Below are 17,562 nucleotides of genomic sequence, written 5' to 3' on the forward strand. Positions count from 1 at the left end.
GGATGAGGGTCTTCAAGCCCACATGCATAATGACACACTACCTCCGACAAGGCCAAACCTACTCCAACAAGGCCTCCTAATAGTGCCTGGGCCAAGCATATTCAAACCATCACACTGAACCACCAATCAAAGAGCAAGAATGGATTGGACGTAGGCACCCTGCACATATGTAGCAGATGTGAAGCTTGGTCTTCATGCAGGTCCCTCAACAGAAGCAAGGGCTGTCCCTGAATCTGTTGCCTGCCTGTGGCTGTTAAAGAGAAGCTTCTTTGATGAGGGTAGTACCTACACTTATCTGTGGGTATAAAAATAACATTTACAATGTAGTTTGGAATTATGCCTGTCCAGTAAAGTGGTGGTACTAGGGTCTCTTGTAAGATCCATGAGTTCACTAATCCAAGGAAGCTGGGTAAATTTCTAGTACTAGTACTAGGAATGTTAAATGAGCCTTAAGCTATTAGACGGCTGTTAGTTTTTTTCTAACATATGAGTGCCATTATTGCCCTGTATGTCATTGTTGTGGTTCACAGATGTAAGGACAACTATGTTTTTTTAACATGGACTACAAGAAGTGTTGGTGAAGATGTATAAAAATTGGAACCTTTGTGCATTGCTAGTAGAAATGTAAAATTGCACAGCCATTATGAAAGCAGTTTGGCAGTCCCCACAAAAGTAAAACATAGAATTATCATTTGACCCAGAAATTTCAATCCACGGGGGACGGGAGAGAGGACTCAGTAGCTAAGAGCACTGACTGTGCTTCCAGAGAACCTGAGTTCTATTCCCAGCACCCATATACTGGCTTACAAAGCATTGTAATTCCAGTTCCAAGGAATTCAGTGCCCTTTTCTGGGCACTGGGTATGCATATGGTATACAGAAATACATGCAGGCAAAATACCTGTATACATAAAATAATAAATTTTAAAAATATTAATGTGTACACAGAAGTTCATAGTAGCCTAAAAGTAGAAAGAATCTGAATACCCAGCAACTGAGGAACAGATAAACAAAATGTATATTCATCCATTCAGTGAACATACAACATTTGGAATATATTCAGCCATATAAAAGAACAAATCATTGGTATGTGCTACAACATGGATGACCCTCAGAAATAGTATCTTATATGAAAGAAGCCACATATTTAAGCCTTATGTTGTCTGATTTCATTTATTTATTCATTTTATGATAATTATGGGTTTAACTAGGGTCCTGGGTATATTAGATTAGCACTGTACCACCGACCTATATCCCCAGCCTTTATCATTTCCTTTATATATATAAAATATTATAAAGAGACAAATTCATTTAAACTGACCAGTTACTTGCTAGGAGATAAGATGAGGTGAGGAACTGACGTTAGCTTTTAACAGGTTCAGTGTTTCTGTCACGGAAAATAGATATTCTCAAAATTTTACCAGTTCTGCCACATAAAAATATATTTTAATAGAAATATATATAATGCCCACATATATATGTAAAAATGTTAGACTTTATTTTATGTGAATTATATTTAAATATGATTTAAATATTAAATGCCCAGAATTTACATAGTGAAAAAAGGAGAACAGAGTCCTAAAAGTTGTCCTTTGGCCTCTACATATGTGTTGTAACACATGTGTATGAACACATACATACAAACACACATAAAATAAGTGTTTTAAATTTTTAAATAAGCATTTTAAATTTTTAATTGAGATTTATAAAGATTTTCCCAAAAGAAACAATTTGTTACCCTTGAATCCAATAGAGAATTGTATCTAGTCTGTGGTTTTTAGAAAGTCCTTTTTAAAAAAGCCTGGGTTGTATATATTTTTTTTTATTAGTGCACAGGAGGAGTCAGAATCATTAAGGAGCTCTCTGCACAGTGCCAGGGATGTATTAGAAATGTTAGGCAAACTGAGATGATAAAACCAAATTACCTCCTCTGAGAAAATCATCTATAGTTCAGAAGCAGCAGGGAAGTTAGGAAACTAATAGATAGTGGAGTTGAGACTGAAGGGATGTGAGGGTTTTTTTTTTTTTTTTAATGTACAATCCAACAGCAGCTCTCCCTAGATTTTGTTCTAAAATAAGAGCATTTTCACACTTTTTAATTGCTCTGTGATAACAACAGTGTGAATTCCATCCACAAACATTTATTATCTATTTAGTTTTGCTCTAATTTAGTGTAGCAAGAATTCACCTTCTAAGTAGGAGTAACTGTCCATTTAGTAAAGAGAAGTCCCCTCTCATATTACTAATCAAGCTGTATATTTCTAAAGCATTAAAAACTAATTGATCTTTTATATTTCTCCATTTGTAGATGACATTTACAGGTTCCTACCTATTTCCAAAACAGCATTTTTACGAACTGGACTTATTTAGGAAATGGAATATTAGATTAGCAAAGACTATTTTACTTAACATTATAAATTTCATATTTCATGTCATGATTTTAGGTAAAAATTTTTATGCTTTTGTAAACCTTCATATCACCTGGTGTTGTATTTCTAGGGCCCTTTTCCAGAAGCAGTTTTTAAAATGTATGTAACTTTAATAACTATCTAAGCTGTTCTGATATTTTCCAGAGCTGGCATTCATACCATCCTTTATAGTGATGCTACAGGACAAAGAGGAATGGATAAAAACATTGGTGAGCAACTCAATAGAGCATATGAAGCCTTCCGACAGGCATGCATGGATAGAGATTCAGCAGTAAGAGAGCTACAGCAAAAGGTGTGTGGTTTGGGATTTGAAAATTGGTTATTGTTCTGGTAAATTGAGGCTGAGAACTGAGAATATTAGATGGTTGGAAACTATTTGGAAAACTATAATTATTAAACAGAAGAGTGTAGTAATGAATGAACGTTGAAATTTTGTTGCCTTTACAAAAACCACTTTGTATCATGGGAAAGGTTTATTTGCTGGGTTCCTTTTAAATGATTATGTTTACGTAGATAGAACATTGTTTCTCCCTATGTTGCTTTTAAATATCATCATTTACTTTCATATAAGAAAGAATTTACTATAAATGTCATTTTATGACTGAGAGAAAATTTATCACTGCTCCTCAGTTTTGCATTGTTTCTTTGTTTTTTGTTTCTGTTTTTTTTTTTTTTTTTTTTTTTTTTTTTTTTTTTTTTTTTTTTAATTGTTATTTGAGTAACAGGAAGATTCAAGTCTCAATGTATCCTGGAACTAAATTTTTTATTATCATCTTCCATTCTTTACAACAGCTAAAATAGAATGGAACATGGTAAGTCATTACAGTGATGTACCAGAAGTTCATAACCAGAGCATTCATGGACAAAAGAGTCTAGAGAATCTGTGTTCAGTCTCCCTGTGTACTTTCCTTCCACTTCACAAATTTTGTCACATGCGTGGGAAGCATAAGGAATTTCACTAAAGATTCACAGTTATTTGGGGTTTGTTGTTATTTTTGAATTCAGAGCTGGCCTCATAGATAGTATGTCAACCAAAAGTCCAAACTCAGGAAAAGTAGATCCACTGTGTTATTATGCTGTCTAAATAAGCTGATACAGCAGTTACAGCCTTACCACGTAGGAACGGTTTTAAAGGCCATTTTCCCAAGTAATATCAAAGGACCAATTTTGCAAGTAGGCCTTTATGAAAATAACAGCCAAAGATCTACGAGGAGGACTATTAGCTTATGCCTCCACTGACAGTTGGAGATAGGGGATCTTACATTGTTTTCTTTGGTTAAAAATTTTCTTGAGGAGCTAGAGAGATAGCTCAGTTGTTTAAAGTGCTTGTCATAAAAGCATGAGGACCAGATTTGATTCCCCAGAACCCATGTAAATGTTGGGTGGGCATATTGGTCTACCTGTAATTGGTCTACCTGCACTTGAAAGGTAAAGATGGGGAATCTTCAGAACAAGCTAGATAATCATACTAGCCACATTGGCAACCTCTAAGGCTCAATTGAGAGACCCGGCCTCAATGAATAAGGTAGAAAGTGATTGAAGAAACTCTCAGTGTCAACCTCAGGCAGAGTCTATAGGCAGATACTTGCACATGTGCCCACAAACATGAACATACATGCACACATACCACACATACAGATATGAAGAAAATGTTATTTCATAAAATTAGAAGTAAAAAAAATGCTAACCATAAAATCCTTTGTTCTTTCAATAAATACAATGTCACTATACAATTTCTTCCTTTGTAGATGATACAACTACTATTAAACCTTTATGTATATACCTCCCTGAATTCTACAGAAGGTGCTTTATTCTTTGTGTATCTTCCCTTGGTTTGCAAAAGAATATTCTGTTGTTGGGTAAACTAAAGACTCTAAATCTTCTCATTTTAGGTAGCTAGAAGGAAAGGGGGCATGATATGACAGAGACTTTAAGGATTATTTAGATGAGAAAAAATTAAAAACACCCAGGGTTTATTCTTCCTGCTTTACAGTTAGGTTCATTAAAAGACTTAACAGTTCTATTTGTGTTCTAGGGTAACTTGGAACTAGGGAAGAAGAGTGTTTAGAGGTTTTTAGATTAAGACAGAAACCAAAATTTCTTCTACCTCCCAGTTTAATCCCTTTCTGCCATGGAAGAAGCCTTTGCTCACACCAGCAGGAATCTCAAAGAAGGAAATGGGAATTTAGGTTAAGGTTTTTCAAGTATTCAAGAATGGATAAAGAAAACTCTGTTCTTGTATTTTAAATGCATGGTAGCCTGATGAATTTCTTTGATATGTTTATTGGGAGTCTGTGTTATTGGAGCTTTGATGAAGTTTTGAGGATACTAAAGTGAAACATTGTTTATGCTTTTAGGAACTTTTAAAAGTTCAAATAAATAATAAAATAGTTATTTCATATATAATTTTAAAAACAATGAGGCCCAATGGTTATTATCTGACTATTATCAGGTGTTACAGAAAAAATCAAGCAGGTAGTTTGTGACCCAGAGAAAAGGCATTTAATTCATTCTTGTGGATCAGGTCATGACACAGGTTGTGTGTGTGTGTGCCTGTGTCTGTTTGGCTGTGTAAAACAAGGAGTAAGAGAATGTTTGGTGCCTTGAATGCCCTACTAGGTGGCCCTATCAGTCCATTCACAAGGATTAGGTATTACAGGAAAAGAGCTGCAAAAATAACAAACTCATTATGAGGAATGTGACGAACTAGTGTGTATTGTATCTCTATTCAGTCAAAAGTTACTGAAAATTATATGCTTTAGAACTGTCTTGACACTGACAAAGAGCTCAGCAAACATACTGAAGACATGCTACATGTGTTCTAAGTGCAAGTAATATAAAAATATGGCAATCATCTAGTCATACTTTATAAATTCCAATATGAGCATTAATTAAAAATAATATATTAATAATTTTTATAATGTATTAAACCTTTATTAACATATATTGAATACTAAGTATGTATTCTCATTTATTGCACCTTGCCTTAAGAAAGAAATGAATAGCAGTCATTATAAGAATTCAAAATGAGCTAAAGTAGCATTTATGGGTAAATTAAATGGGTAAATAAATTTAAAATTTATTTAGGAGCTAAAATGGAAAACGAGTGGCACCTGAATGTAGGTCACTTATGAAGATGATGGTAATAAACTCTAGAATGACTTTAGAATGACTACTTTAATGCTGATGACTGATATCAAGAGTGGTGAAGAAGGTAGAGTTTGAGTGTAAAAAAATAAGAAATGAGATGCATAATTCAGTTCTATGCTTAGGTGTACACCTTTGGAACATGTGGAGGACCATCTGATGAGTAGATATAAGTTCAGTTCTGTAGGCTTACAAGGAGTTCTTTTGGAGACTGTGGTGGTTTAAATAAGAAGGGTCCCCCACTAGCTCAATTTATTTTAATGTTTAGTTACCAGGGAGTAGGACTATTGAAAGGATTAGAAGGATTAAGAGGTGACCTTGTTGGCTTTGAGATTTCAGTACAGAGACACATTTAGCCTAGCCACACATAGATATTTTTTCTTTTGCTACTCTATTTTCTAACAGTCTTCCTATTACACATGTTTTCTGAGATTTTTCAAATCATATTCTTTCCTGAGGGCCTTTACAATTGCTATTCCTAAAGTGGTTTTCCTTTATATAGTGCCATGGTTTGCTTCCTTGTTGCTTTCAGGTCTCTCCTCAGATTCCATCTCTTCAAGGGACTGCTTGTATTTAAAAGTCATCTCTACTACTCTTCAAGCTCTGCTTACTTTGTGTGTTTGTGTGTGTGTGTGTGTGTGTGAGAGAGAGAGAGAGAGAGAGAGAGAGAGAGAGAGAGAGTTTTATATCAAGGGGTGTGTGTGTCAGAGAGAGAAAGATTTACATTATATCAAGGGATGTATGTGTGAGAGAGAAAAAGAAACAGGGAGTTTTACATTATATCAAGTTGTGTGTGTGTGTGTGTGTGTGTGAGAGAGAGAGAGAGAGAGAGAGAGAGAGAGAGAGAGAGAGAGTTTTGTTGTTCTTGTTATTTTTACATATTGGTCTACTAACAAAGTGAAGTCCCTATGAGGTGTGAGAGGTTTGAAACTTTGTTTTGTTCAGTACTGAGCCTAGCATACAGAGCAGAAGATATTTAAAGAATAAGAAAGTAGGTAAGAAGAAGGTAACCAGTGAGTTTGCTTCTGGAAATTGAGAGCTTAGGTTAAAAATCAACCAGGAATAGAAAACAGGTAATGTCTCAGGACTGGAGAGAAGAAGACAACACACACACACACACACACACTCGCACAAGTGAAAAAAATGTGAATATAGAAAAAAGAGGGTTTGTCATCTAAGAGTGTTGATTTTTTTGTTTATTTTTTTGGAGGGGGAGGAAGGGAGGCCCTGTGAAATTAATGTCAGGTACTAGATAAAGTGATCTGAGGGTTAAAATACTGAAATAACATTGGGTAAGAAATAAGAAAAAATATGTTAATCAAGTTATTTTGAGTTTTTAGTAATAACAGTTTATATATTTGTTGGTCCTTTTATTCAGCAGCTAAATAAAACTAGGTAGGTAAGATACAAAGTTAAGTGGTGCTTATACATTAAGATGCTAAATTAAAGGGTTGAGAGTGAAAGAAGTTAAGTACCAACAGAAGTGATGAAACTTATGTGCTCTGAGACATGAGCTTAAAACTAGAAAGATGCTTCTAAGAACAAAAGCTGGAGAGAGGCTGAGCTCTTTATAAAGGGAAAGAACAAATTTAGACATAGAATGTAAGAGTGAAAAGATTGTATCGTCAGTTTAGTTTATATTAATGGTTAGAATTTCTTGTCTTCTCAAGTCATAAAAGCTGGTAGCTAGAATGAGTTAAGGAAGTAGAACACTTCCTGGAATGATGGTCAGACTAAGTGGGATGTAGAGAAGCTATGTGAATAGGAAAGAATGACCAAAATATCAATCAGATAGCAGCAGTTTTGAAGAGAGTGAGTGATATAATTGTCTTGCATTTCATATCAGTGGATGGTCCATTACTGACAATGATAGGCTAGGATGGTACTGTTGTCTTTTTGTTCTCCCATCTACTACTTCATTGTTCAATCCTTGTAAATTCATGCAATATCACACAGGTTTATTTGAAATATTTGTATCCTTGGGAAAGAATATAATTGTCCTTATTTTAAAGTGATGCATCATCTGCTAATATTGAAATTTATTAGCCATTACATCATCTGTAGTATAATAAAACAACCATTCTGACACTAGGTTTCATACTTTGACCTTGCTTATTATCTTTTTCAACTTAACTTTCCCTGTAACATTTTCTGGGGAAATATGTATGTGCTGCAGATAGCAGAGCTCAGTCCATGAAACAAGATGTAAAGTTTACGGTGTGAGTTTCAGCAAAGGGGCAAGGGAACCCAAAGAGCTTGCAAGAAGCTCGGAGGGATGCAGAGTGTAGACGCAAATATATGCAGAGATACTATACAACCACTAAACCATGTTTATAAGCAAATACAGTGTTTTGTTTAACAGATCACCAGGGAGAACAGTGGTAAGGAAGAATGGCTAGAAAACTATATGGGACCAGAATAAGCCTTAAGTCCTAAGAAATAGCATATTCCTAGGTCCTTGAGGTGGAAATGTCTGTTATGCAGACCATTTCCCTCTGACTTAGTGTGCCAAGGGTCAGCTTGCTCCTAGGTTTCTCAGACAAGGCTCTTGCCAACATCTATGTTTTAGCATTTTGGAGACTTTCATATGTGGCCATTTGTTCTATAAATTACCAAGTCCAACTCAGTAATTCCAAGAGAAGAGTCAGTAATAAAACAAAACATTTGAACTTTGTAAATTTATAAAACATAAATATTGGGCTGTAGAAAATGTTCTACAGTGGACCTCAACTCCTTGTCCTAAGAGTCATTTCATTATATAATCAGAAAATATTAACCTCTTTGTTGAAAAGAAATATGTAAAAAAATTATCTTTTTTTTCTCAGTGTTGATTAAAGAAAAATTCACAGGTTTGCATAGAAAGGAAACAATCTTCTTAATTCAAGAATTGCTCAGGTGCTAGTCCATAAGTTTTTTTTTGTTTGTTTTTTTTGTTTTTTAATACTGATAGGAAAGGTGACTGATGAATGATATTTAAAGCCATCCAATTTGCTAAGGAGCTGTGTTGAGTAACCAATGAAGCTAAAGTAAAAGCCACAAATAAAATTAAATTTGGTTTTGATTGTTTTTTTTTTAAAATCACAAGATATTCGGTAGTACTTTATGACAATCAGTATACTACAATAAGTAATCACTTGTAATGGCTAGCACTAACTCATCTGAAGCAAAGAAGCACTTTCTTATGGGTGCTACTTTGTACAGAGTACCTCTATGGGCTGCAGACGTAGCTTAGGTAGTAGAATAGTTTACAAGTAGAGAAGGCCCTGGGTTCAATCCCTAGTACTTCATAAACAGGATGTGATAGTACATGCCTGTGGTCCCAGCACTTAGGAGATGGAGGCCAGAAGATGAGTTTCAGGTTATCCTTGGTTACATAATGTGTTTGAGGCAACCTGGGCTAAAGACCCTGTTTCAAAATATAAATATAAAAAGTACTTTCATGGGGGCTGGAGACGTAGCTCAGCAGTTAACATTTATTGCTCCTCAGGTGACCTAGGTTCGATTTCCAGAACCCACATAGCAACTTACAACTTTGTATGCCTCCAGTTTCAGGGGAACTGATATTCTTTCTGACCTCTTCAGGTTCCAGGCACACATGTGATACACATACACACGTGCAGGCAAAACACTCATACACATAAGACAAAAAATACAGCTTGAAGTATTTTTATTAAATGATAAGTATGTCTGCGTTTAATAGCACTAAAAGCTTTATAACCAAGAAGAAAATGCTTTTATTTAAGGTGTCAATAATCTCATTATTTAACACTCTACTTCTTTTTCTCTTATTCCTCAATATATTCTCTGTGTAGAGTAGATAACACATTTTATTGTATTTTGTTGTTGTTGTTGAAGCTACTGGTATTAAAATAAAGTAATTGCTGGTGGTTTCTGCTTTAAATCTTACTTCTTTATAGACATTGTCAGTTCTGAGCCATAAAATAATTTCCTGTTTATTATAATTAAAAATATCTACACTTTTTTTCTAATATTTTAATCCTCAGAAATGTTTTGTTAAAACTTTTAGACCTCTCTAAATGTCTTGCAAGGGCCACCATGCACATGATACACATAATAGGTGGCAAGCAAAACACGGAAAATAAAAATATTTTAAAAATCATTGATAAGACAAGTATAGGATAGACATAGCCATTCTAAAAGGGACCAGTGGGTAGAAAGGGGGATAACAGATTCTATCTAAAACCCAGCAGGGCAGATATAAACTTATGAACATGAGAATCTTCTTTGAGTCCATGTCTTATCTTTTATATACTCTAAGGTAGAAGTTGGGCCCTCAAGACTCTAGATAATCCTGCACCCATGTTTTCTGTCTACAGATCTCCTGGTTTAGATGACATGCCTTTGATTCTCCCAGACTAAAGTTACACATTGGTCATTTTACCAGTTTAGGGTCTTCATGGATTTTTTTTATCCTGACTATACCATAAAACATTGCCAGTGAAGAGCATTCTACAGTGACCCAACTCCATTAATCCAGTAGAGACTTCAATGTACAGCTCCCACAGTTCTAAGTAGTATGTAGATACTTCTTTGTTACTTGTTATTTAAGAGATCTAACATTTGTGAAAAGGTTAATATATACCAGTATTTCATATTTGCCAGTTTTTGATCATCCAGTAAAGATTATTTTGCTACAAGGTCTCACTCTGTAGCCCTGGTTGTCCTGGAACTCACTATGTAGACCAGACTGATCTTGAACTTAAAAATCTGCCTACCTCTGCCTCCCCAGTGCTAGATTCAATGGTCTGCACCACCATACCATGCTTATTTTTATTTCTTATAAAAGCCAAGATCTTAAAGGTGTGTGTGTGGGGGGGGGAGTAACCAAAATTGGATTATAAAGTGTTTTGGTCTGTGTTTTCTAGAGTAACAAAACTTATAGAATAAATACACAGACTGGCTTACAAGCTGTAGTCCAGCTAATACAACACTGACTACCTATGAGCAGAAGGTCCAAGAATCTAGTAAGTTGTTCAGTCCATGAAGCAAGATGCCTCATCTGGTCTTCAGTATACACTAGAATCCTGAATACGTAGGTTCTAATGCCAGTGATGGAATGGACTTGATAGTGAGGCCAGAGAAAGCAAGCAAAGAGCATTGTTCTTCCATGTCCTTATCCAGCAGGTGTGGTCCAGTTTTAGAGATGAGTCTTCCTGTCTTCCTTCCTCAAAAGATCTGACTGTTTAAATGTGTGTCTTCCCACCTCATATATCCAGATAAGAAGTGGATCTTCCCACTTCAAGTTAGGCAAACCTCACTCACAGATACACCCTTCTATTTCTGGGATTAGTTAATTCCAGTATAGTCAAGTTGACAATCAAGAATAGCCATCACAAGTCCACTCCTTGTCAACCTGACACAATCACATCTCCTTATGTTTTGATTAATTTCCTAATGAAAACAGTACCAGATCATAATTATGCCCAAACACATATAATCGCAAACATTATATATTTAACCAGGTCATAATTTCTGTTTGTTTGGTTTTTTTTCAAGACAGGGTTTCTCTGTGTAAGCCTGGCAGTCCTGGAACTCATTCTGTAGAGCAGGCTGGCCTTGGACTCAGAAATCCGCCTGCCCCTGCCTCCCAAGTGCTAGGATTAAAGGCGTGTGCCACCACTGCCCAGCTTAACCAGGTCATAATTAATGCAGTATGATTTAACTGTCCTTCAACCAACCAGCTACAAATGCCTTATTGTAAAAGTAGTTTTTATTCTCCTATAGTAATTGTTTCCGAGACTTATTGCCTCTGTCTCTAATATAGGCCTAGTCTAGAAGCTTCTAGGTTCCATACAATCTATCTATACCCAGAATGTTTTCAGCCTCTGAGACTTACTGCTGAATAAGTTCACCCCTTCCTAGTTCATTCTGATCTCTGGATGGCTGATTCAACTCAGCTAACAAAAATCAATCTGGCATCTCTGGGCTTCTCCTGAATTGCTCTGCTTTACCTCATACTTTTAACTATCTCTCTGGATCTTTTGGTTCCTTTTTATTCTCTGGCTCCTTTTGTCTATCTGTGTCTAGCTTGTTCTCTCTTCAACCCATATCTGTAAAACTCTACCACTAAAACTGCCTCTCTTCTTTTTCTCTCTACATGGCTCTCTTTCATGTTGCTTCCCTTTCCTCTTCTCATGAGAGTTGGGCATAGCCTATTCTGTCAAATCTTTCTCTGATTCATTACTTTGTCTGCCACTCAATTAGGCATCACTTTCAAACATGGATGCTTCATTCTACAAACTAACTTTATCTTCATTGGGATTAAAGGTGTCTGCTAAGGCTGAGCCACACCACAACTAGAAAAGATTTTTTCAGTAAATAACACAATCTTGGGGTTCACAGTGTGATCAAATATAACATCTTAAAAATTAGAATAGGTGGCCATGTTTCTCAAGGGACATTCTCAAATTTATGCATATCTCAAACCTACATGTATAACCATTAATAGTTTAATTGATATTAATATTAATAGTTTAATTGATATTGATATTTAATGATAACATAATAAAGAAATTGAGTAAAAAATATAAATATCTGTACAAATGCATTCTTTACAAAATATGACAGAAGCACTCATGTCAACTATTGTCCTCATTTCTACAACTAGTCACATGGCCTTAGCTGGTATTTATAAGTACCTTCCTCTACTACCCATTCTGTATTTCCTACACCCTCAGCAATCACCTCAGCAGCTCTTGGCTGTTTTCCAGAAGGAGTGTTCCATACCTTCATTGCTGAAAGGGCCTGTACTCACAGGACATGGTAGCACCAAGTGACATTCTAAAGGGTCTCCTGTACTCCATACATAATCTTTCTTACTTCCATTGTGGAGAAGCAATCCAATTTCACCATGTTGTAATTGGTTCAGTCACCCTGCCTAACATTGTTACTCCTTTCTTAGCCTGTTTGCTTAAGGGCATCAGAAGCCCAAAATGGCCCAGAGGAAGTCTGAGCTTCAGTTGAATGGAATGTTTGTTATGACTCCTGGCAAGAGTGTTCCCTCCCCCTCACCTAACCCACCCCACCCCTGCATTACCATTTACTATGCTGAGAAATGGATGACAGTATTAGCAGTAGAGAATCAAATTGATAATCTGATTTTTCCAGCTCAATATATCCTAGTTAAATCCTAGTATCTGGTTGGTGGAGGTGGGGAGCTTATTAAAATACACAAAGAATGGTTGTATATCTTAAAAAGAAAGTAAAATTGATAACTCAGTTTACCAAAGTTTTGTGGTGGATTTTAAAAATAGATTGTGTATAAATTATTAGCTTTTGTCTAAACTGCTGTATATTGGTGTAAATAATATTTATTTTCCTTCATGAACTGTAGAGCTCTCTGTTGAGAGCATTTTTTTATGCAAGCAGAGCCTTTAATAAAGATCTCATATCTACTAATCTTGGAGCAGTTTAAAATGTTTTTAAATTAAAAGTATGTTTTATCCACACAACACTTATTAAATTCTCTAGTAAAATATCACTGGAAGAAAGCCATTGTACTTTTTCAGAATGTTTTAGATTAATTCTTGAAGATGAGAACAAATAATAGTTGACCAGTGGAGAATATTACAGATGATTTAAGGATATTTGAAGTTTTCTCCCAATATAGGAAGTAAACATCTTGGAAAATGTGAAAAATTAGAGCATCCAATGTCTGCAACTAGAAGAAATTCAATTAACAACTCTATCTTAATATTTATGAAACTCATGAAAACTTGAACAGCTGTATGTCCAAAATTATTGGAAATATGGTATCTTTGCTTTGAAGAGAATGGACTGAAAAATTGCTCTAATAAAAGAACACTTCTTTTTAGTTTATTTTTATTTCATGTACATGAATGTTCTGTCTGTGTATGTGCCTGTGCTTCAAGTGCATGCCTGATGCCTGCAGAGACCAGAAGAGGACATTGAGTCTCCTGGTACTAGCAATACAGATGGTTGTGAGCTTCCTATGAATGCTGGGAACCTAACCCAGGTCCTCTGCAAGAACAGCATTTGCTCTTAACTGCTGATCCAGCTCTCCAGCTTCACAATAATTCTTAGGATGAGGCTTTTGCTTTATTCATGGTAGTCTATAGTATATTTTGATGACCCTTTTTGATAAATTGGTGGTATGTATTTGGTCTCCATCATGCAGTTTTGCTGGTGAACAATAAGAAAGAACACACAACCCTTTATGACACAAGTACCTATGTACCTGTTTACTTCTTAGATTCTGATAGACCACTTGTTTTGCTAGTCTTTGGAATTAGAAGGAGTGTCAAGTACACAGAAGCCAGAGTCATCTTGGCCAGATGGTGTTTGATACAGATGGATGGTTAGTTGTCATGCAGATCTCCTAGTTGGTAACTTGTTGCTGCCATCTGACTCAAAGAATCATTCACACACACTGGCTGTCAAAAGCATCTTCTCTTCTGTCTGTTTTAGCTGTCATGTCTGTGCTCTGTACAGAAGTGTTGACAAGACATTACTGTTGTACATTTTCAATGTGGTTGTTAGTGAATTTTCTGTTTGTGGGGTCTTTGATAGTACTGGAATGCACTTGCTTCATTATTGTAGTAACTTTTAAATTAATGTGACTGTGCATCAATTTTCTGATTTTTTTAAAAATATTTCATGCTATTTACTTGTTTATTTGCAGTGAACATAGTCTTTGATTTAAACAAAAACCTAAATGTGTTTTACTTAGTTTCAAGCATCAAAAGCAAGGTCATTTGTCCCTCCATTCCTTCGTCATTTTTTGAAGGCACATCAATTTCTTAGATATTTCTTTAACAATCTAATTAGCTTGTTATTCAGTTAACATACACTGAACATCTCAGTATATGCTAGACACTCTGTGACACCAGAGATTACAGTAACAAATAGTTCCTGCTGGTCAGACATGTAGACATATTAGAATACGATAAATCCATGAAAAGTCCAGAAGAACATGGACCATAGCTCCACTATTTGCCTAGCTACACTTTCAGCATATTAATTTTTATGCAAAAAGATTTTTGCCTTGGCTTTATAATACATTATCATCTGATTTAACAAACATCTCAAGAACTTTTATGTGAAATGGCTCCTGATATATTAACTTTCCCAGCTATTTAATACATTTCAGCATTACTTATTATAATACAATATAAACAGATGTGCTGAAATGTGTTTTTAGGCTGGAGAGAAGATGAAAATTAATTGGCAGAAGTGTTCTGAGTTGGTTCCAAATGAACATACATGGTGTTTTGGTTTCTTCACTGAGGTTGGGGAATATGCATAATAGATGAAGAATGGTCTGAGAGTTGAGTAATTTAATTTAGACACTTATTCTTAGCCTATCTCTAATTTGCTAGGATTTTTTTTAAGCCTGGTTACTTGCTCAAGGATATATGCACCTATCCAGATATAGTGGAAAAATGGGTAATTATTAAAATTACTTGTTTATGTTATGAAGACTTTTAAGTTTTTTGAAACAAAGATGTTATAAATGCATAAAGCATAGGACAGACCATAACATATTGCTGATTCTTCCATCTCAGAGAACATAGGTAGCCAGACACTTTTAAGGTTTTATGAATTAGCTGTTACATTTGCCTCCTCCTTGTAGTCAGTTTGCCCACTCATTCCAGCAGCTTGGGTGCCAATAAAATAAGAGAAGCATGGCTCTGTAGACTTTGTTGGGACCTAGGTTTAGATATCTAGGGCTTGAATTCTCTAAGGCTGAGACTTATCCTTGATTCTTTCTTCTGTTTATAATAATAAACATATTTAACATTGTTTGTGAAGTTCTATGGGGGATGTTATACAAGACTGCTTGCTCCCAGGTAACACACAAAGCTAACATGCCCGCTGGGTTCCTTACCCACTGTCTCAGTTACCAGTGTCCTATGCATAAAAGTCCATCTTTTATTTTAGTAAATATAGAGGGTTTTTTTTCTTTCTTGCATTTATATTTGAGACATAAGGAACAGATCTTTAATTTATAAAGAACTTTAGGCTTACTTAAGACCTGAAAATAATACAACTTCATGAATTGTGAATTTTTGATTTAGTCAATTGAAAAGATCAGACATCAGGCTGGAGAAATGGCTCAGTGGTTAAGAACACTGACTGTTCTTCCAGAGGTCCTGAGTTCAATTCCCAGCAACGACATGGTGGCTCACAACAATCTGTAATGGGATCCAATACCCTCTTCTGGTGTGTCTGAAGAGAGCAACAGTGTACTCACATAAAATAAATAAATAATTCTTTAAAAAAATTCAAACATCTAGTACATACCAAATGTTGCTACAATTATTTTTTAAGACTGGTTTGTATTTTTAAAGCATAACTTTAATATAGCACATACTTTATCATTCATGCATTTTCTTATTTACAAGTATTAAATTTCAAATTATAATTTTTATCTTTACTCAAAGACCAAGAAAACATAGTGTCTTGACTGGAATTTCTTTAAATAAGATAATTTTTAAAAGTTGTATATTGCTCTAATTGTTTTAAGTCACTGATACTATAATGGAGTCAGTAACTCATGAATAGATTTTTCAGTTACCTGGTGGGACAGGCAGCTCCTGTGCTTATTAATAGACAGTAAATGCATCTGTCAGTGAGTATCAGGCTAACTGGTTTTTTTTTGTTGTTTTTTTGTTTTTGTTTTGTTTTGTTTTTTGTCAGCAGACTGAGAACTATGAACAAAGAATACGCGAGCAACAGGAACAGCTGTCATTTCAACAAACTCTTATTGACAGGCTAAAATCACAGCTGCTTCTTGTGGATTCTAGTCGAGGTACTTCTTCTTTTTTATGTATTTCTGGAAACTTTTTAAAGAAGAGATAAAATTTGAATTTTTCTTTTTTATCTTGTTAGTTTTTTATTAGTTCTGATGCAAGAACCATAGTGCAGCTATACATTATGTTTGTTTAATTGAAACTTATAGGAAATAAGGAAGTGGACATTCAAATATTCTGTAGGCTGGAATCCTGGGTTGCTAAAACTTCCCTGAAAGTACTTTGCCAGTAAATACCAAAAGGCTTTTTAAAATGTATATGCCTTTGAGTTGAAAAATAGAAGCCATAAGAATATATTATAAGACAATGTGTGCAAGTTCTAGAAGATGTACATACATTGTACATCACAGTAGATTTCTAGAGGTCAGAAATCAAAACAAGCACCCGAGGTCCCAGATAGTTGAGCATGTCCTGAGCCCAGAAAGGGTGCAGAAGCTCTGTGCGTGTCTTTCATTCCTTGCCCTAGTTGTCTCTCCCTTTAAATGTCCTTTGAACAAACTAGTAAATAATCAAAAAAGGTAGAATGTACAGAAGTGAAGTTACAGTGAACAACTGTGTAGCCAGGAAAAGCAGTGATGACTGTTAACTACCAACAGGAAATAGGTTCATGATGTGCCACAGAATAAAGACAGCAAGATATAAAAACAAACTAAGGTTCTTCATGTGTACAGAAAAACATTCTTGTTCGAATTTATATGTAGGAAAGAAAAATGTAGAATATAAACCACAATGCCAAGAATAGTTCAACAGTGATGAAAATTATAGAATTTTAAAAATAGGGTTTTTTAATTTTTATTTTATTTTATTTTATTTTATGTGTATGGATATTTTGCCTGCATATATGTCTGCACCAGGTGTGTGCCTCTTATCCTCCAAGACTAGAAGAGGGTGCTGGATCCCGGGACCTGCAGTCAATACATGATCACCATCTTAGTCTTTAGCACCTTTTTCCCCGTACTTTTTGTCATTACTATATTTTCTAATTTTTTATAAGCATGGAGGGTTTTTTTTTAAGTAGTTGTCCTAAACAAGAACTACAGACCTAAAACCTGATCTATAAAGCTTAATTGTCCTGGGAGTGGAGCACTCGGCTAGTACATCCCAGCACTCCCCTTCCTCCAGAAAAAAAAAGCTCTAAGGTCTAACTGTTAGTAAAGGAAATGCAAGAAGTATAATTCTACCTTTCTAAGTTAT

At 35.2% G+C, this 17,562-nt stretch overlaps 1 protein-coding gene across 4 annotated transcripts in view; it reads left to right on the forward strand.

Annotated features, from left to right (window-relative positions):
* Positions 1 to 17,562, forward strand: part of Tank (TRAF family member associated NFKB activator) — a 74,418-nt gene that overhangs the window by 29,863 nt on the left and 26,993 nt on the right. For 2 of the 4 annotated variants that reach the window (XM_076928816.1, XM_034496802.2), the window contains exons 2-3: positions 2,573 to 2,720; positions 16,256 to 16,367. In XM_076928816.1, the coding sequence (XP_076784931.1) occupies positions 2,622 to 2,720; positions 16,256 to 16,367 (211 nt within the window). In that variant the 5' untranslated portion in view covers positions 2,573 to 2,621. The remainder of the gene's footprint in view (positions 1 to 2,572; positions 2,721 to 16,255; positions 16,368 to 17,562) is intronic. The other 2 variants (XM_034496803.2, XM_034496804.2) reach the window with 2 other exon arrangements.

This window comes from Arvicanthis niloticus, chromosome 2, assembly GCF_011762505.2.
Source record: "Arvicanthis niloticus isolate mArvNil1 chromosome 2, mArvNil1.pat.X, whole genome shotgun sequence".
Taxonomy (NCBI): domain Eukaryota; kingdom Metazoa; phylum Chordata; class Mammalia; order Rodentia; family Muridae; genus Arvicanthis; species Arvicanthis niloticus.